We start from the raw sequence: 18579 nt of genomic DNA, 5'->3' as shown, positions 1-18579 counted from the left end.
GGAGGAAAAGTGTTATAGAAACCAGGAGTGTGAGTATGGATACAGATCCTTCTCAGCCAGAAACGCTGAGAAGCAGATGACAGGCAGACAGATCCGTCAGGAAAGGTCCCATTACCTGTCCTGGTGTGTATCCTCAAACCCCCATCCCCTGCCTCAGTCACAGAGACAACAGGAGCCTTCTCCTTAGTTCATTTCTTTAATGTATTCACTATCAGTGATGAGGCTTCAGTGCTCAGTTACTTCAGCTTGCTATATCCCACCTCAGCTTCATGAGACAAAATGAGACGTCCAGTTGATTGGAACTGTGAAAGACAACTTTTTTTTTGGTCCCAAACTAATGCAAAACAGCAAAGAATAGTGTTTCCATGTAAATCTAAACTACAGTGGACTCCCTTTGTTCTCCTGTCATGTAAAAAATAAAATGAAGTCTGGCAAGGATGGAAGGAAGAATCCAGTTCTTTGTGTCCTGAAGTAAAGTTAGTCTCTGGAGAAGGCAGAGCAGAAATAAACTTCTTTATGAGTCAGGAGGTTTTACTGACAATAGCTACTATTATCTCTGTCAAACAGGCAAAGCCTCGAGTGATTGTGGTAAGCAAGAAAGAGGAATGCTGTTTATTCAGTGCTGGAAAACAGACTATTTGCTAGACTGCAAAGAGTACTGAAAAGGTAGTGAGTCTCTCTGAATTAACCACAAAAATAACCTGCTGAATTAAAAGCTTTTCCATGGACCTCTGCTGCTCTCTAACGGTGCCTAAAGGATTCTCAGCACAAAGTCTGTGTGCTCCTCCTGTAATCAAGTTTTGGTAAAACTTTTAATGCAAATAAACAAAAGAAGTATTCATGAGGTCCTTCAGAGATGTTACCTGAACAGATAACCCACAGGTCATGTAGCTATTGCTGTGCCCATGGCCAGGATATTTGGGATGTGGTGAGGATGCTGGTAAAGGAGAGCTAAAACATGGGAATGCAGGTTTCAACTATATTTTAGATGCATCAATTGCATAAGTCTGGGAGGTTGCAAACTTCTGGAAAATGCCAATTTTCAGGGCTTTGTATAAATTATAACACAAAAATTTTATTCATGAGTACCATTATTCCAAAGGAAAAAATTAGCACTGCATTAACTATGTATAATTAACTGAAACTTGTTTGCACATGGGATAGACACATTTGGTTTCACTCTTCTCAAACAGAAGTCTTTATTTTATCCCCCAGTACAGCTCCATTGGGCATCTGCCAACACTAATAGCAAGGCCACTTTCATGAGCAAAATCAGCTGTTTTCATAGAATCACAGAATGGTTTGGGTTGGAAATAACCTTAAAGATCATCCCATTTCACCCTGGCATGGGCAGGGACACCTTCCACTATCCCAGGTTGCTCCAAGCCCCGTCCAGCCTGGCCTTAGACACTTCCATGGGGCAGCCACAGCTTCTCTGGCCACCCTGTGCCAGGGCCTCACCACCCTCACAAGGAAGTTTTTCCTAATAGCCAATATTAACTTCTTAGCTCTGAGTTTAAAAGCATTCACCTCGTCCTATCTCTGTCTGCCTATGTAAGAAGTTGCCTCCTTTACACAAGCCTCCTTTGTAAGCCACTTTTATTTAGATGGGAAGCACGCTCTGGATCTTACGGTGTGGCCTAACAACACCCAGTAGTGGGAGCAATCGTATCAAATAAGGAAACGGAGGGTAAAAGAAAAACAATATTCACAGCCCTCCTAGGGCCCCCAGGGTCACCTGTCCCCTCACAGGCCAGGGGGGACCTGCCCTGTGACTTCTCCCCACCTCCCAGCGTGAAACGGGGACAAACCAGCCGTGGAGCCCGGACCGGCGGAAAGGGTTCATCCCCGGAGACGGGGATCACCCCCAGAGAAGGGGATCATCCCCGGAGATGGGGATCACCCCCAGAGAAGGGGATCATCCCCGGAGACGGGGATCACCCCCAGAGAAGGGGATCATCCCAGGGAGAAAGGAGCGAGTGCGGCAGCCCGAGGCCGTGAGGGGCCGGAGATGGCGCCTCCCGCTCGAGCGCGGCGGGTAATGGCGGCGGCGCTGTGGGAAGGGGAGGGGACAGGCCGTGAGGGCAGCGGCTGCCCTGCGCCATCGCCCCCCGCCGGCTGCGGGAGGGAGGGAAGGAAGGAAGGAAGGAAGAGAAAGGAAAAGAAAGGCGCCGTTTCCGCCACGGAGGGGCGGGCTTGGCCGGAGAGCAGCGGCGCGGCGGGGCTGGCAAGGGTAGGGGCTTGAGGGCCGCGGCCCGTCGGGATGGGGGGGTGGCTGTCTCCCTGTGTCCGTATCTCTCTCAGGAAAAGCCTGATGGAGCCGAGGTGGAAAGCAGGGCTCGAGGTTTCCCCCCCGGTAGCAGCTATCCTCGTTAGCGGGGCCCCTGTCAGAGGCAGCGCGGCCGTGCAGCGGCAGTGATGCCATCGCTGCGGGGCTGCGAAGTCCTCCCCAGTCAGGGGCGAGGGTTTGCGCTGAAATTAACTTAAGCGTGGGTATTTCAAATTATGGGAAGGATTCGGTCTTTTTGTAGCCCGTAGCGCATGTTTTTTAATCTGATGTTGTGGTGGTGTCGTTTCGTTCTTTTTCGGAAGCGATGGAAGCGGGTCCCATCGTGACGTCCAAGCAGCGGGAGGAGGTGGTGCACGGGGTGCCGACGGAGGTGGTGTGCACGGCCTTCTCCAACTCGGTCCTCGTGGTGGTCACACAGTACGGCAAGCTGGGGACCATCGTCTACGTGGACCCCAACACCATCGGCGACAACGTGGGCAGGCCCTCCCTCACCACGAAGGTGCTGCTGGGCAAGGATGAGGTGAGAGCGGATGCGAAGCGCAGAGGCAGCAGGGATAAGGGGGAAATGTAGTAGGTGGGGCTGTGCAAGTTGCTAGGGAGTTGATGAATCACAGCAGTTAAGCAGTGTTTGAACAGTGATAAGATTAATTTTAAAATGAGGAAAAGAGGGGCTCATCAGAAAAGTATGTGCGCTCGTCTGCTCTTGGACATAAAAGTTTAACTAACAGTGAGAGGTTTGGCGATCTGTTGTTTTGTGTCCTGCAGGATATGGATTGCTTCTGCATGTTTATGGAAAATTTGATAAAGCTCTGTTGATTTAAAGGTTGCAAGATTAAATATGTAGCCATTGATAACCTTTTGGGGTTTCTGTTCCAGTGCGTTTGTTTTCCTTTTCAGGTCTGTTTTCCCACCCCCGTCCTCCCCTGTCCATGCCTACCCCATAATGGACTTTAGTTGCCCACTCCCAAGTGTGCCTGCCAGCGCCTTCCCTTGATAAAGTTTAATTTGTTTTCCTTCAACAAAATTAGGTTTTTATCGAGCATTTCACAAAGCTAGAGAGAAAGCAGAAGCAAATGTGTTTCACAAAACATCAACTGGTCAGACATTAAAACAGAAAGTTACAGAGCTACAAGATTATGAGGCTTTCCATCAGGGTTGAAGCTTTCACGTATTACTTGCTGGCTTTAACTAGAAAAGCTGTAGCAACACAAGTTCCTGATTCTATCCATGACTTCCCCTTGTGGAGTTCTTTCTCTTAAGCAATAGCCTTCCCTTTTTGGATAAGAGATGTTTTGCTTTCTCTGCTTCCATATCTGCTAATGCTGACCATCTCCACTCCCAAGCTTATTTTGTGTTTTATTTGGAAATGGGAGGTGCTGTGTTTACTTTGTCCCATTCTATTTTTAAATAATTTTAACTAACTCATCTAAACTTCAAGAAAAGACTTTTGCTAGTTTGCTGCTTTCTTGCTTGTCACTGTTAACATCCTCCTTTGGGATGTTGCACACTTCCAAACAGCAGCTGAAATCGAGCAAACTCATCCTTCTGACAGATACACAACTATGGGTGTAAATAGAATCCAGACAAGCTGGGTGGTTTGAAGCTGTGCTGGGTGAGGTTGAGACTGGGCTTTAGAAAACACCTCTTCACCAAGAGGGTGGTCAGACACTGGAACAGGCTTGAGGTGGTTGATGCTCTGAGCCTGTCAGTGTTTAAGGGCCATTTGGACAATCCCCTGAATAATGTTTTAACCTGGTCAGCTCTGAGTTGTCAGGCGGTTGGACTAGATGTCATTGTAGGTGCTTTCCAACTGAAATAGTCAATGCTGTTTTGATTTATTCTTGCTAAAGAAACCTCATGGAAAAGATTATATCCCTTTTTTTGCCTCCTACTTACTTCTGGTTTTCATTAGTCTATTAAAATAAAAAGTAACACGTCTGTAACACCAGGCATACAAAAAGTGTGTATGTAACACCATTTAGGGGTCTCTAGGAATTAGAAAAATAACAGTTTTTTCCCAGGGATTGTCAGTGGAATAGCCCCTCTTCAGAACAAATTTTAAACAAAAAAAAAAACTGTACTTGCAAACTTCTTTAGAAACCTAGCTGTGAATAAGTAAAGGCATTTGGATCCACAGCATTTCGTATAATTTAACACTGGTGCTATAGTTCAGGTGGGAGGATTATGGAAGGAAGGAGTCTCCATACTGAGTTTCCAAGTTTTCCAGACAGTGCTAAACTCAATTCAAGTGCAGCTCCAGTAAAGTTGTTTCAGGGTGGTGTGGGTGGCTGGCACACTCATGGGACCAAACTCTTCCCTTTAAAGCTGGGTGGGAAAGTGCTTTCTAAAGTTCCCTGTCCCATGGCTTGCCTTTGCCGACCATGTTGGAACTGCTCAGTAACCATCGAGCTCAGTTGGAGTCTAGGATCAACAGCTTCTCCACGTCACTCCGGGACTCTTCCTCTCCTAACTCCTGCAGGAGGGCTCTCCCATCTGTAGGAATGTACACCTGTATCCCTTTGCTTTTCAGCCCCTCGTGCATGTTTGTGCCAAAAACCTGGTGGCATTCGTGTCGCAGGAAGCTGGGAACAAACCTGTTCTCCTCGCCATGGCTTTGAAGGACAAGACCGTGGAAGGAATACAGGCTCTACGAGAAGTGATCCGAAGCTGCCAAGTGTGGTGAAGTTGTGCCATCTGGATTCAAGGAAATGATCTTGAGTCCGTGACTCATCGCCACCTATTTAAAAGGACTAGAAATGAAAATGATGGAATGTCTTTGTGGTGGTTTTGGACGTCCTGAGGAATTTCATGAATTTTTCTCTACTGTGTAGAACATTTTGTGGGTTTTGTTACTGGGGCAGGTTTGCAAGTTCATATAGACAGTGAGATGAGAGCAATTGTCTCAACATAGGAGAGAAGTGCTACTTTTATCATGTTGGATGGGTCATTTATCTGGGGAAAGGCTCTGCTCTGCACATGTGTCCTGAGGAGCAGCAGATGCCAAGCTCTGTAGCTGTGCTGTACCACAAAGGGGGAACACCCAGTGCAGAGGGAATAAAGGAAACATTTTCAAATCAAATTTTACCTGTTTTCTTTTTTGCTTTGTGAGAATCACTTCAATTGAAATACAAGCCTTGGTGAAAAAATCAACAGTTGTATAATGGGAAAGACTTTCTTGCCTTTTTTAAGGAAATGAGTCCTAGATGGCTGCTTTGTCCTTATGTCCATTCCTTTCTGGATGTAGTCTGAATTAATTTTCTACTTTCACTCTGATTTTAAAGAGAGGCAGATAATGATGCTCTGCAAATTTCATGAAAGGTGATGTCAGGGTGGAAGACAGGAACCCAAAATAGTGGTAAGAAAATAATTTCTGCCAATGGAGTGCACGGTACTGACACATCAGAGAAACAGAACATCCATAGGCTGATCACCTGCAATGACCAGCTGACTTAGGAGACGTGGAGACAGAGGGTTTGAGGGGTTACACAGGGTTGTTTCTGCCAAGTCATTTACAAAAAGTGTCAGATTAAGTTGTATGAGCTGATGCAAAGATAAACAGCCAAACTTTCGCCTTTTGCTTGGAAAGCACATTTGTTTTTACCTCTTGTAATAAACAACAAGTAGTAAATTTTTAAGTGAGCTGTTACACACTTTTGTCACTTATGAACTTGACAGCACAGATGGAGGCCAGGTTTTGGATTCTGGGCAGGGAGGAGTTGTGCTAAGACCAGTTAGTACAGCAGAATCAGCACAGAGCCTGTGCCCACCCCATGGTGATCCAGCTGCCAGGTCACTTCTGTTGCTAAAAAATCCCCTAGAAGTAGAAAAGCAGAAAGTGGATTTTGAAAGGATTCTTCTCTGAAGTAAGGGTTATTTACAGCATTTAAAGGGATTATGAGAAATGAAACTCTTTTTTAAAAATACATTCAAACACTGCAGGCTTCCAGCTGCCCTTGACAAGAAACTTCATCTAAAAATAATTTTCAAAACTGTGCTTCCAAGAATCAAAGATTCGCATCTGCCAGAACTATAAATTTTTCCTCTTTTACACTTCCCTTTTTTTGTCTAGGAAGGCTGAGAGAGGCATGTGGAATTAGTTATTGTCAGTCGTAGTTTGCTAGTAGGGATTCTCTCCTGACACAAAACTGGTGCTGAATTTGCAAATTGGATGGAAATCGCATCTTCCACTGTGGTGATACAGTGGTGTGCTGCTGCCGTGCCCCAAAGAGCTGAGTGTTATTACCTAAATGCCAGGCACAAGTTAAGCACCTTCATTTCCTGGCTGTGTATGTGCCACCAGGTCTGCACAGGGCGGTGGGTGAGGAAAGGACATGGAAACCTCTCTGATTTGATGCTCGGAGCCAGGACAGACTTACTTTGCTGCCTTTCTATGCGTGATAAATTAGAGCCCGAGCAATTGGTCCTTCGACTTTGCACCTCTCTGCTGCACAGTTAAGCCGAGGGGAAGGCCTGCCCAAACAACAGGCACAAGGTGCCACCAGCTGCCTGCCTTTTAGTCATCGCTCACCTCCAGGTAGAGATTAATTCCCAGTTGCTGGGAAAGCTGCCTCTGCCACCCGGGCAGAGCTCTTGCCCTCGGCCGCAGGACCTGTGCTGGGTGGGGGGCAGCGGCGTCGGGCCGCACCGCGGCTTTCCATCCGCAAATAAATGTTTGCTTTGCGGGCGTGGGTGCCGAGCACGGCGGACTGGAAAGGTAAGTTGAGTAGCTTTTCTGCGGGAGACGAAGCCCGACCTGCTGCTCCAGCTCCCGCGGGGCCCGGGGCGCAGGGAGGGCGCTGGCAGGGTGAGCCGGGCACGGCGAGGGGTGCCGGTAAGGTAAGCGGGGCGCCGGCGGGGCCCGGGGCACAGCCAGGGCCGGTGGGGCGCCGGTGAGACCCGGGGCATAGCCAGGGCCAGTGGGGCTCTGACGGGGCCCAAGGGCAGTGGGGCAGCGGTGGGAGCCGGCGAGCAGCGAGCGTAAGTGGGGCAGCGGCAGGGCCCGCGGCCAGCAGGCGGGCAGGGCTGGGAGGGCGGCCGGAGGAGGAGTCTCCAGCGGTGCAGGTGGAGGAGGGCACGGGGGATGCAGAGGCAGGAGCACGGCAACCAGACTCCCTCCCGGAGGAGCCCCAAAGGGTGAGTGGGGCACTGGGGGGTGCGCAGCAGCTGGCGGAAACCCCACAGGTCAGGGCTGAGCCAGCCTTTGGTTCTGAGCACCTGTGGGAGCCGCTGGGAGGGCAGAGCCTCCTCTAAGAGCCCTGTGCCTGCGTCATCCACTCCTCCAGATGAGGGCTCGATGCTGCCCTGCCGCGATTTGTAGCTGTGTGCTGTAGCTCCTTCCTCCTGAGTGGCCTGATGGTGGTGTGGAGAGGCTGGTCCCGTAAATAACCCGAGTGTCCCGGCTTTATCTGAAAGCAATCGGGAGGGAAGGCATGTCTCCTGCTCTGGTGAGGGTAAGCCTGGATGCTCCCCTCTCCGGGATGTGGATCAGGGATCTCAGAGGCACTGCTGGGGGGCTGCGAGGGTTCACCTTTCCCTGCTGACTTGCTTCACCCCACAGGGGGCTGCTGCCGAGATGGGGATTTGTCCGAGGTGCCGCAGGGCACAAAGAGGCATGTGAGCTGGGAGTCGGGCTCTGGCAGCCTGCAGATGGAGGGGAATCCCTAGCAAGGTGAAAAGCCCCATTTGCAGGTGGCCTGCCAGAACACAAACTTCACTTCTCAGTTTATCGTCTCAGTTCTCACTTAGCATCTAACATCCCAGGGAGTGTGTGTAACAGGTAGACTCCGTACGGCAGGTACCTGCAAGGTGTCTGAAAACAGACAGATTGGATATGGCTCGGTCTCATCGAGGAGCTGCATTTTGCAGCTGATATTATTCCCGGTGTCTCCTTGCTGCCTTTGTTTTGGAAGCAAATGCCTCTCTAACTGCATTGAATTGCCTGACTCCCTTGCACGGCCGGGATCTAATTACCTGTGGATCTGGGAGCCCTGCCTCCCAACGGCACCGAGGCTTTTGCTTTTAATGACTTGCTCTGCCGTGTTCAGAGTGTGACAGCGTCGGGGAGGCTGCCAGGACCGGCTATTGGTGCCACCGTGCTCACGCTGCCATGGCTGGCAGAGTTAATAGGAGATGGGGTATCTTGGGCCAAACATCTGTGGCACAGCACCGGGCTGAAAACAGAATAAATGGATCTAGTGAAGAGCACAGCTCTTTGCCACGTCTTGGGGAGTAAGCTGGATCGTTAGAAAAGTGACTGAAGAAACACAGCTAGAAAGAGGGAGATTTCATCCTGCTCTGTCATGATGCTCTGGCAGAGGCAAAGCGTGGCCAAACCCAGACATTTAGCCCCAGCCAGCAGCAGGGCAGCGCCGTAAAGAGCGAGGGAGTGACTGGGGAACGGGGCACGGCCGGACTCTCGCCTCCCTCCCTGCGCCGCGAGCTATCTCCGTCCTCCTGTTAATGTTTACAAGGCAGGTCCGGCAGCATCCAAGTCTGTCCAAAGACCAGATCCCGCCCCGGCTTTCCCGGGATCCTTTTTCCTGCTGGCCGGGGCAGGACCACGGGACGGTGGCAGGGAGGAAGAAGGCGGCTCCCTGCCGCCTGTGTAACGCTATCGGCCCCGCTGTCCCTGCGGCCAGCTCCGGGTGCTCCGGGTGAGCTCCTGGGGCCCCGCCAGCTGCGCCCGGGCATCTCCGCTTACACGCGACTCCTGCCAGGCGGGGCCGGGGAAAGGTATTTTTAGGGCTGTTGATCTGACACCAGCTGAGTTTCCTCTCCTGTGAGGTTGGGGTTCGGTGAGAGGGCAGAGCAGGGGGCCGTGGGGTCAGCTCTTGCTTTGGTTTGTTTTCAGTGTTTAGCCGGACCGAGGTCATTCCCTTACCGCTCTTATCCATGGCAGATATTTTTGTGCTTCTCTCCAGTTCGTGCTTACAGTTTTGCCCCAGGTGATAGTTACCCAGCAGCTAAAATACTTGTTTATTAACAACGCACTGAGAAGCATCTATGTTGTTAGAGTTCAGCTTGTTGGGGTTTTTTTAACCACTATTGTTACATTTGGGAAAAAGCAGCTTTCCATAGATTAGCAGAAAAAGAACCCAAACATGGCAGTTTATGCATCTGTCGGCCTTGAGATATGAAGCTGCCCTATAAATAATTGCTTATTATTAGGTCCCTGCTGTCTGGAGCCGCAGGGTACACGGTGTCCGTATGCCCAGCCTCCCTCTACACCAGGAATGCTCCGTGCCTTGGGGCAGCCAGCTTCCAGGAGCACACACCGAGCAGGGAGATGCCAGAGCACTCCAGCATCCCCAAAGGGCAGCAGCTCTGCCTCTGGCACGGCAGGTTTTCTCCCTTGTGTTTAATTTGGGTGCAGGAGGGACTGCTGGCTGTCCTTCAGGTCTTGGGGTTGGCACTACTGGCACAGGGACACCCCCACAATCCCAAAATAGCTGGGTGAGAAATGTGGGTGACACCAAATGTCTTGTTTCTTGGGCAGCCCCAGGCTTTGCCCCCAGCAGGCCACACATGATGAAAGAAGCCAAATTTGGGGGGTGCTGGTGTTTTCTGGGCTCCCAAGGAAGATGACAAAGTGCCCTGATGGCTTGTTGGTAAGGGACTCTTTATTATCCTGGGTGAGGGATTGGTTTAACCCTTAAGTCTCTGTTTTCTGATGGAAAAGGGTCCTTAGCCACAAGTGTGAACTCACAGGGGTGCAAATATGTACAGATCATTCCCTTTCAAGCAGGAGTGATTCCTGAAAAAGCAAGGAGAAAGCTGAGAAGGAGAAGTGTCTTTTGGGAGACATGGGAACTGCATAGACCTCCTCAGGGAAGGGAAGGTCTGCTCTTAAAGGATATTTGCATTTTCCTGCTGGGAGAAGCAGACCCAATCATGGCAAAGGGGCTGGTTTGGGTGAGGGACACCCTGGAAAAACCCTGAGGAGGAGATAAATCTCACAGGAGGTTTGTACACGCTGTGTGGGCTGGGAAATCTGCTGGGACCTTCCCTGTCACCAGCTTACCTCGCTCCTGCTTTCCTGCACCCCTCCCCTTTCCTCTCTCTCCCTGCAGATGAGTAATGCCACACGTGCTGTGCCCTCTCCCATGGCACCTGGCACACCAGGGCCTGGCACAGCAGCCAGGCTGGCCTCAGCCCCCCCGTTCTCAGCTGTTGCCCTGCTTACGGCTGGTCACAACGACTCCCAGGATGGCCAGCAGCTTTTCCTGACCACGACAGCAGCGCACGTCATCTCTGGCATCTTCGTGTGGTCAGCACTCATCATCACCTTCCACCAGGTACGGGCTGCAGCAGAGATGGGACTCAGCACAGAGGCTGACATGAGAGCAAAACTATCGATTGCCCCCAAGTCCACTCAGCTCCAGATAAATATTTCTTCCTGTTGCTGCCCAGAGGCGATATCCCTGCTGTCAGGAGCCTGGTGCTGGCAGCTCGGAAGGATGGACTTTGCCCACGCTCTAACCAGGTGGTTTCCAGAGCCAGGAGAGGCTGCAGGACATTGGCACTGCCCAAAGGCAACACCCAACGGGGCATTTGGGGTGTTTGGGGTGCACAGCACCAGCTGCCTTGAGGCATACCCCGAGTGGGCATGGTTTAGGGGGCTGTGCAGGTCTGTGCTTCTGAAGACAGCCCTGGGGCAAGCTGCTGTCTGCAAGCACTGGGATGGGGCTGCCCAAGGGAGGCACATTCCTCACACAGCCCAAAGAAGGAACCTGATTTCCACACGTTTTCATGCCAGGGATTGGCCCAGGGACCGGGATGGAGCCTGCTGTGTGTATTCACTGCATTGGGTCTGTGGTGGAAAGCTGGCAGGGTGACAGGAGGGTTAACACAGCACTCCTGGGCTTGGGGACACCTCTAGTCCCCATCCTGACCCGTGGCAGCCACAACACTGCATGCTGGGCACTTTGCAGATCTACACACACCTGAGGAATTACACCATCCCCAAGGAGCAGCGCTACATCATCCGCATCCTCTTCATCGTGCCTGTCTACGCCTTCGACTCCTGGCTCAGCCTCCTCCTCCTCGGCAGCCACCAGTACTACGTCTACTTCGACTCGGTGCGCGACTGCTATGAAGGTGAGCGCAGCATCTGCTCAGCAGGGAGGCTGAGGCAAAGCAGGGCTCTCATCCTGTGACCTGTCTCTGGAGCGTCTTGGATTGTGAAGTGGCAAATCTCCATCGCTTTCACTTCCCGCTCTCCGTTCCTCCATGCAGTTTTCACCTTCCTTCCCTGTTGGCAGCAGGGAGAGGATGTCCCACGAGCTGGTGCCTTTGTGATACAGGCTTGGTGGGACCCCAGCACACTGGTCCTGAGAATGAGGTTTTCTGGCTGCCTGTGGGGTAGAAGTGCAGCATCTCTAAAACATGAGGCAGATGTACCCAAGAAATTGGGGAGTTGGGTGTGTTGAAGTGCAAGGGAAACTTGTGAGGATTAAGGCTGTTTTTCTACCTTGTTCCTCTCTTCCTCAGGAACCAAGTTGTGCGGGCATTTGCATTACTCTAGGTTTGGGGTATATGAAAAATAAGTGGTGGGGATGTCCAAGAAAACTGTTTAGGACCCGCTCCTTGCTGGCCACCAGCCATTTGTGCTGCTCCTGAGCAACTTTGAGGTACTTCCATGCAGATGGTCCATGGATAGACCGTGTGTGCCCAGAGGAGCTGCTGTGTCTGTAATGAACTCTGTGCACATAGTGCAATGTGTCTGACTCCATTTGGAAGTCGGATGGATTTGACCTGCTGCTCCTCTCACTGGGCTCCCACCCACCAGCATCCCAAATCTTGACGCAGTGCCAGGTTGGATGAGGAAACACCTGAGCAGGAAGGAATGTGAGATGAAACCACCCCTTCCAGGACTTCCATCAGTCCTGCTGATCATGTCTGCCCTTGCCTTGGCAGCTTTTGTGATTTACAGCTTCCTGAGCCTGTGCTTCGAGTACCTTGGAGGGGAGAGCACCATCATGACAGAGATCCGCGGGAAGCCCATTGCGTAAGTCCCAGCATCCCATGAGTTCTTCTCCACCCACCTTCCCCACCCAGCACCCCCAAAGGTATCCCCATGCCTTCTGCTTCCAGGTCCAGCTGCTTTTACGGGACCTGCTGCCTTCAGGGTATGTCCTACTCCATTGGGTTCCTGCGCTTCTGCAAGCAGGTGGGTACCCGATGGGGAGCACCGATCCACTTCCCTCAGATGAGGGCTCTCTGACTGGCAGGTTCTTCCCCACTGCCCTGCCAAGGGGCTTTAGGTTCATTATTCTCTTCAGATGCTGGATTTGGAGGTGTTTTTCCTCTGAGGGAGGCAGGTCACCAGCTCGCTGGCAGCTGGCCAGCAGCAAGGCTGCTCGCTGTCCTTGCCTCTGACTCACTGCTGAGTCAGGGTCTCCTCCCACTGCAGAGCTCAGATTGCCATCTCTGTCCAGTCCCAGGTTAGCCTGGAAGCTGTCTCACTCTCCGGGACTGCACTGTGGGCTGAATCCTGTCACTCCTCTGTCCCCAAGCCCTCTGGTCCCACACCTGGCTACGCTGCCTTTCGGGAGCTGCCTCCTGGAAGCCCCACTCCCTCACATCTGCAGGCCTTGTGCTGGTTCACATTTCACCCCACAGCGCTGCTCTCTCCTGTGTGTGGGTCCCTGGAGCAGAGGGGTGGGATGTGGGGAGGGGGATGTCCTGCTGCCCCTGGTACACCGTGTCTCTCCCCTGTGCAGGCCACACTGCAGTTCTGCATTGTGAAACCCCTCATGGCAATCATCACCATCATCCTGCAGGCGTTTGGGAAGTACCACGATGGAGACTTCAAGTGAGGATGCTGGGTGGGGCTGGGGGGTGAATGGGAGAGGATGGATCCCTGCTCCATCACCAGTGTGTCCAGGAAGCTGCTCCATGGATAGCTGAGAGCATTGTGAGCCCAAAGTGCTGGGGAGTGGAGATTCACTGCCCTCAAACAATAAAGGGACAAAACTCCTGTGAGCCATAATAAATAAAATAATAAATCAAAAGAGGTCCCATCAACAGAGGGGAAGCTGCTGCCTCTGCCCTCCTCCCCCTCCTGGGCTGTGTTCTCCCCCACAGCAAAGCCACGCACCCTCTCCTGTCCCATTTGATCTCTTTGCCTCCAGTTGCACTTGCTTTGCTCCCCACAGCCCAGGGCAGCATCTCTCTCTCTCCCTCTCTCTCTCTCTCTGCCCACAGTGTCCACAGTGGATACCTCTACATTACCATCATCTACAACTTCTCTGTCAGCCTGGCCCTTTACGCCCTTTTCCTCTTCTACTTTGCCACCATGGACCTGCTGCGCCCGTTTGACCCCGTCCTCAAGTTCATCACCATCAAGGCCGTCATCTTCCTCTCCTTCTGGCAAGGTGGGTCCCACCATGGACACCCAGAGCTTCTCCTCCCATAGCCCCACCTGGATCAGGGGTGCAGGAGCAGAACTGACCCCTCTCCCTTCCCCTGCACAGGGACACTGCTGGCAGTCCTGGAGAAGTGTGGCGTGATCCCTGAAGTTCAGATCATTGATGGGAAGGAGGTGGGAGCTGGAACAGTGGCTGCTGGCTACCAGAACTTCATCATCTGCATTGAAATGTTCTTCGCTTCCATTGCCCTGCGCTACGCATTCACCTGCCAGGTGTACAGGGAGAAGAAAGAAAACTCAACAGGTAACTGCTCCTCACTTCTTCCTTTCTTCAATGACTAAGGAAAGAGGAAACCTCCCTTATTTTATTAGTATCCCATTACCAATGGGATGCCAAAAGCTACAAGAGGAATTTTTTTATCCTGTGCTCCATGCATTTCTTCTCCCTCTTTCCTCATGACAACCACAAGCTAAAACAAGGGGGCAGGTAAGGAGACCTTGGTGTGGCTGGGCAGAATTAGGGGATGGTGGTATTACCCACATGTTGTTGGAGAGGATCTATCCTCTTTGGAACATGGAGCTGGGATTGCCTTCCTTCTCCTTGGGACTTGGAACTGTGAGCCGACATGGGCCACAACGAGCCCCTGATCCTGAATTTCTAAGGCAAAGTGCCTTGGATCACTTGGGCTCATCGATTGTCCGCTGTCCCATCGCCCTCCTGCTCTCCCTGTTTTGCAGCAAACCTCGCCCCGATGCAGAGCATCTCGAGCGGGCTGAAGGAGACCATCAGCCCCCAGGACATCGTGCAGGACGCCATCCACAACTTCTCGCCCGCGTACCAGCAGTACACCCAGCAGTCGATGCAGGAGGCAGAGCGCAAAGCGCCGGGGGAGAATGGGCACGTGGCCTCCAAGATAGATGGACAGAGCAGCAGGAAGAGCAAAAACATTGAAAAGAGAATGCTGATCCTGTCAGATGAGGAGCTGTAGGAGGTATCAGAAGAGACACTGACACTGAAGAGGTTCTAACCCATGCGAAGGGGAGGTGTCTTGAGGCTGAGACAGCCTGGGCTAATCAGAGTACTGAGAAGCCAGGAACTCTATCCAAAAAGCCAGTCTCTCAAAGGGAAGATGCGATAACCCAGAAAAGGTTAAGTCAAATAGTGCCAGCTTCTGCTGTCATGGATGGAGCTGTGTTGGACCCTGTGTTGCAGCCTGGGCTTTGCTGCCCCACTGCTGCTGTCTCTCTGCCAGCCCTGTGCCAATGCTGGGGGATGCCAGGCAGCAAAGGGAGCCGGGGTTCAGGAGAGACCAGCCGCCCTCGCCCTCCTCTTACCTCCAAGATGTGCTGAGGCCTGAGAGAAATGCTTTTCTCAGCACAGTTCTGCTCTAGTTTCTCCCAATTTGAGTAAAAAATGATCTCCAAGGGCTCCGTGGAGAAAACCAGCCCAGGAAGGTGACTTCACTTCACCTCAAAACCCGGTAAAGGTTGAAAGACGTCATTCCTTATTTTTACATTTTTTCGCTTCTCCTTCTCACAGCAAAGCTTATAGAGATATGCAAAAGACCTTTACCATGGAGAAAGAGTAAGTCATCCTCTTCTCCCTCCAGATGTGGATGCAGCTGTCCAAGTAACTCCCCCGGGAGTGTGGCAGGACCTCACTGGGACTAACCAGAGGTCTGCAGCTGCATTTCTGAGAGCTGCCGGTGACAGAAGTGCTTGTTTGTGTCTAAACCAGCTTATCTCTGAACAGATCAGAAGTTAAAAGGGATTCCAGCTTCCTTATCAGAATCTTTATTAGGGAACCAGACTGTGACTGGTGGTGGTAGGAATTCACTTACTGAGAACTGTCTGTTCCTCCTAACTCTTCAATATTCCCCCGTCCCTGGGCTTTGCCTGACTTGTGGGAAGGCAAGCAGGAGCAGAGCCCAGCTGCGTGACCATGGTGAGGAAAAAGAGGTGCTGAGGGATGTTGCCTCATCTTGGCTGGGGCAAGACCACAGGCAAGGGAAGACTGTGTACAGGGGGATGCTCCTCATATCAGTGACGGCGAGCTCACATCCTTCTAATAAGACTTCTCCTTTCTTCCCCAATTTTCAGTCTAATTTCTATTCTCCTGTTTATGAGATGATCCCTGGGAATGAACTTAGGCACTGGTTGGGCTGTTGTCTGGGATGGTAGCTGGCTAGTGGAAGGACAAAGGCAAATCTACAGCCTCAGATTTGCAGTCATGTAGCAAACAAACCGATGGATAAGGCTCGGAGCCCTTTTAAACACAACTCGTAGAATCTGGATCTTTTTATTCCCTGCTCTTAAGCTGCAAAATGTAAATCACAACACAAAATAATTTATTTCTTTTTCTAATAAACAGCAATTTCTAGCACAGAGCAAGCAAGCGTTTTCACTGAGCTCAGCAAGCAAAGCCCACGATCTGCCTGTTCCTGCTATAATGCTGATGCTCTTAAGCTTAACGTCCTCCCTGCCCCTCAATGCTGGCCCAGCAGAAATACCTGCACACGCAGCATCCTGCACATTTTGGCATTCCTACAGGATTTGTGCTCATCTTTTTGACTCCACAAAGAACGTGCTTGTCTCCTGCTTCCTCTCCTTGCACAGCACCTCTTCCAACCCTCGCCTAAGCTGCGGATGCAGTGGTTCAGAGGTGCTGGATCCGGTTTAGGTAAACTAAGCCCAGACTCCAGCCCCAACAAGGCAAGTTCTGTTTATTATTATTATTGGGGCAATCTTACCATGCTATAACCCAGACTCCACATGAGCAACCTATAGTTCAGCCAGTCCTGCAAGTCCCTCTGGTCCGAAGAAGCACTGCTCGTACCTGCCCAGCCGGTGAGACTGCGGCCACTTTTCCGGCAATAAGGTCCATAAACAAGAGCCAGATGCTCTGCACATCCAGGCATTCATCCAGGATCCTGCACATCCTGGGAGCAAGAGTGCCCTGCGTAGAAAGTGCAGCCTCAGTACTCAGGGACAAGGCTGCTCGGCTCTGTAACGCAGCCAGCACTGAAGCAGGGACATCTCACCTGAACATCTTGGTCTTCGCCCCTCTGGGAGCAGGCGGCTACAGCTGCAGGAACAGAGGCTGCTCTGGCCCCTGGGGCGAGGACAGACTGCAAAGGTGATGATGGCACATCTGCTGGCGCACTCGCAGCCGCTGAGATAAAGACTCGCACAAGAACACAGCAAGAACTGTGGTTGTACTTCATTGCACAAATGATCGACTCCGGTGCATAATGGGCTGCCTCCATCGCTCTGCCAGCAGGTGCAATTCCCACTGCAGACAATAACATTTGCCTATTTATGTCAAGCCCTGATTACTGTATTATATGTAAAACAGATCTTTCTTGCAAGCCAAACAAGGAGGGGGGAAGAAAAAAAAAAAAAAAAGTCAGCTGTGACTCATGCAAGTCAGCAGTGTGATACCAGCCTGAAGGAGCCGTGCTGGGCTGGACACCAGCTGGCTGCCGCGACGGCAACAGCAGGCACCCTCCCTGCTCCAGCCGGCGCGAGCTGGGCCTCCTGCTCGTCCTTTTTCTTGGAGAGGGGAGAGAGGCAAGAGCTGATGGCTCAGGCTGGGCGCTGTCACGGCCCTCAAAAGCCTTAAGCTGTCAAAAGGCATCCGTGAGGAACAGAAATGCCAACGGTGGTGTAGGCTGGACGCCGTCTCCTCTGCTAACGCGTCTCCTCCACCTCCTCAACAAGGACACGGGGAAAGCTGGCGGCGAGCACACGGGTGACCTACACGGGAGCCTGCTGTGCCTGGAGCCACGCCAGCAGGCAGCCCGGGAGGAGCAGGCGTCTCTCACTGCCAGCAGCAGGCTCCGGTGGTCGGCAGATTTGTTTTCCTGTTGTCGCTTGTCCTCGGGCTTTCCCCAAGGACAAGGCTGAGCTGCAGCTATCAGAGCTCCTGGTGCTTTTTGGGCTGGATCAGGCAGGTTTACACCCCACTCCTGTCAGAGGTGATCATCACAGGGCACACTACACGTGCAGGAGCTCAGGCTGACCTCCGTAAAGCAGAGGGGAAGGAAGGCAGCTGCTGGCACCACAGCAGAGGCAGCTCTCATGCATGGCTGCTCGCTGCACAGCACCTAGTCTGAGACAGACGCTTCTTTTTTTTGGGTGCTAGCACTCACCAACAAGTCCCTGGGCCCAGCTGCCAACAGGCACCAGGCTGCCAGACCTGCACCAGAGAACAGGATTTGTGCTTCTAGCACACTGTTCACAGAGACCTTCTATGCTCCTCCCCTACACATGGTGAACATTGAGTTTCCTTCCGCTTCTGAACCTTCACCTGGCCCATTCCTGATGCCCTTTTCCTCCTGAACTAATGCTCCTCCATCCCTCCAACAGTCACAACTGGCCCACCTCCCTTGTCCCCTCCACTGTCACCAGCTCCTTGCTGCAGTGACTCCAGGCAGAAGCCAAAGGAGCTGATCATGCTTTTTTTGCTCAGCACAGAGACTGCCACCAGCCCCAGGCTTCATCCACATGTCTGCTCAGCCAAGCCTGCCTGGCCCTGCCTAATGACCATCCATTACCTGCTGACACACAAAGCCTCTCAGCCCTGCTCCGCTCCTCTTAATTCCAGCTTTGGCCAACACACCCATCTGTCTCCAACCTACTGCCTCAACCAAGTGTTTTCCCCCCTTCAGCTGATCCCTCAAGAAACTCAACCATTTGAAATAGGGAATTGAAGCCAACACAACCCCTGAAAGCTCACTGGCACAAGGTACCACCTTCTGAAAAGCCCCAACAGGGAAAAGCAAAAAGATGAAGTATTGATGTAAGGGGTTAAAGCAGTTTATTCACAAGCAGTCACACAGGGAAAGCATGAAGGGATATTTCACAACCCAAAGGAAGAGGGAGGAGTGTCTCTCTCCGGCACTCCAAGACAGGTCCACAG

General features: G+C 51.9%; 2 protein-coding genes across 5 annotated transcripts; both read left to right on the top strand.

The window, feature by feature from the left end:
• The first annotated feature begins 2126 nt into the window (after nucleotides 1-2126).
• Nucleotides 2127-5458, top strand: PSMG3 (proteasome assembly chaperone 3). 2 transcript variants are annotated; one of them, XM_040079622.1, is made up of 3 exons: nucleotides 2127-2233; nucleotides 2593-2810; nucleotides 4821-5458. In XM_040079622.1, exons 2-3 carry the CDS (start codon nucleotides 2595-2597, stop codon nucleotides 4971-4973), a joined length of 369 nt encoding a protein of 122 aa, XP_039935556.1. In that variant the 5' UTR covers nucleotides 2127-2233; nucleotides 2593-2594; the 3' UTR covers nucleotides 4974-5458. The 2 variants fall into 2 exon arrangements, with proteins under 2 accessions (XP_039935556.1, XP_039935557.1); XM_040079623.2 differs by lacking the exon at nucleotides 2127-2233 and adding an exon at nucleotides 2361-2489.
• Nucleotides 5459-6892: 1434 nt separating this feature from the next.
• TMEM184A (transmembrane protein 184A) lies at nucleotides 6893-18554 on the top strand. Of its 3 annotated transcripts, none has more exons than XM_040079420.2 (9): nucleotides 6893-7004; nucleotides 10360-10584; nucleotides 11221-11386; nucleotides 12206-12296; nucleotides 12383-12458; nucleotides 13012-13103; nucleotides 13496-13665; nucleotides 13765-13962; nucleotides 14397-18554. In XM_040079420.2, exons 2-9 carry the CDS (start codon nucleotides 10360-10362, stop codon nucleotides 14645-14647), a joined length of 1269 nt encoding a protein of 422 aa, XP_039935354.1. In that variant the 5' UTR covers nucleotides 6893-7004; the 3' UTR covers nucleotides 14648-18554. The 3 variants fall into 3 exon arrangements, with proteins under 3 accessions (XP_039935354.1, XP_039935353.1, XP_039935352.1); XM_040079419.2 differs by lacking the exon at nucleotides 6893-7004 and adding an exon at nucleotides 7321-7423; XM_040079418.2 differs by lacking the exon at nucleotides 6893-7004 and adding an exon at nucleotides 7498-7740.
• Nucleotides 18555-18579: the final 25 nt, after the last annotated feature.

This window comes from Hirundo rustica, chromosome 15 (assembly GCF_015227805.2).
Source record: "Hirundo rustica isolate bHirRus1 chromosome 15, bHirRus1.pri.v3, whole genome shotgun sequence".
Classification (NCBI taxonomy): Eukaryota; Metazoa; Chordata; class Aves; order Passeriformes; family Hirundinidae; genus Hirundo; species Hirundo rustica.
The sequence above is the reverse complement of the archived record's forward strand: the minus strand, read 5'-3'. Positions and strand labels throughout refer to the sequence as shown.

What these genes read in the sequence shown, in the direction of transcription:
- PSMG3 (XM_040079622.1), top strand. Translation starts at nt 2,595, where the DNA reads ATGGAAGCGGGTCCCATCGTGACGTCCAAGCAGCGGGAGGAGGTGGTG. An exon ending in TGCTGCTGGGCAAGGATGAG is followed by an intron (nt 2,811 to 4,820) that starts GTGAGAGCGGAT and finishes TTTGCTTTTCAG; the next exon opens with CCCCTCGTGCATGTTTGTGC.
- TMEM184A (XM_040079418.2), top strand. Translation starts at nt 7,720, where the DNA reads ATGTCTCCTGCTCTGGTGAGG. An exon ending in CTTCCTCTCCTTCTGGCAAG is followed by an intron (nt 13,666 to 13,764) that starts GTGGGTCCCACC and finishes TCCCCTGCACAG; the next exon opens with GGACACTGCTGGCAGTCCTG. An exon ending in GAAGAAAGAAAACTCAACAG is followed by an intron (nt 13,963 to 14,396) that starts GTAACTGCTCCT and finishes CCTGTTTTGCAG; the next exon opens with CAAACCTCGCCCCGATGCAG.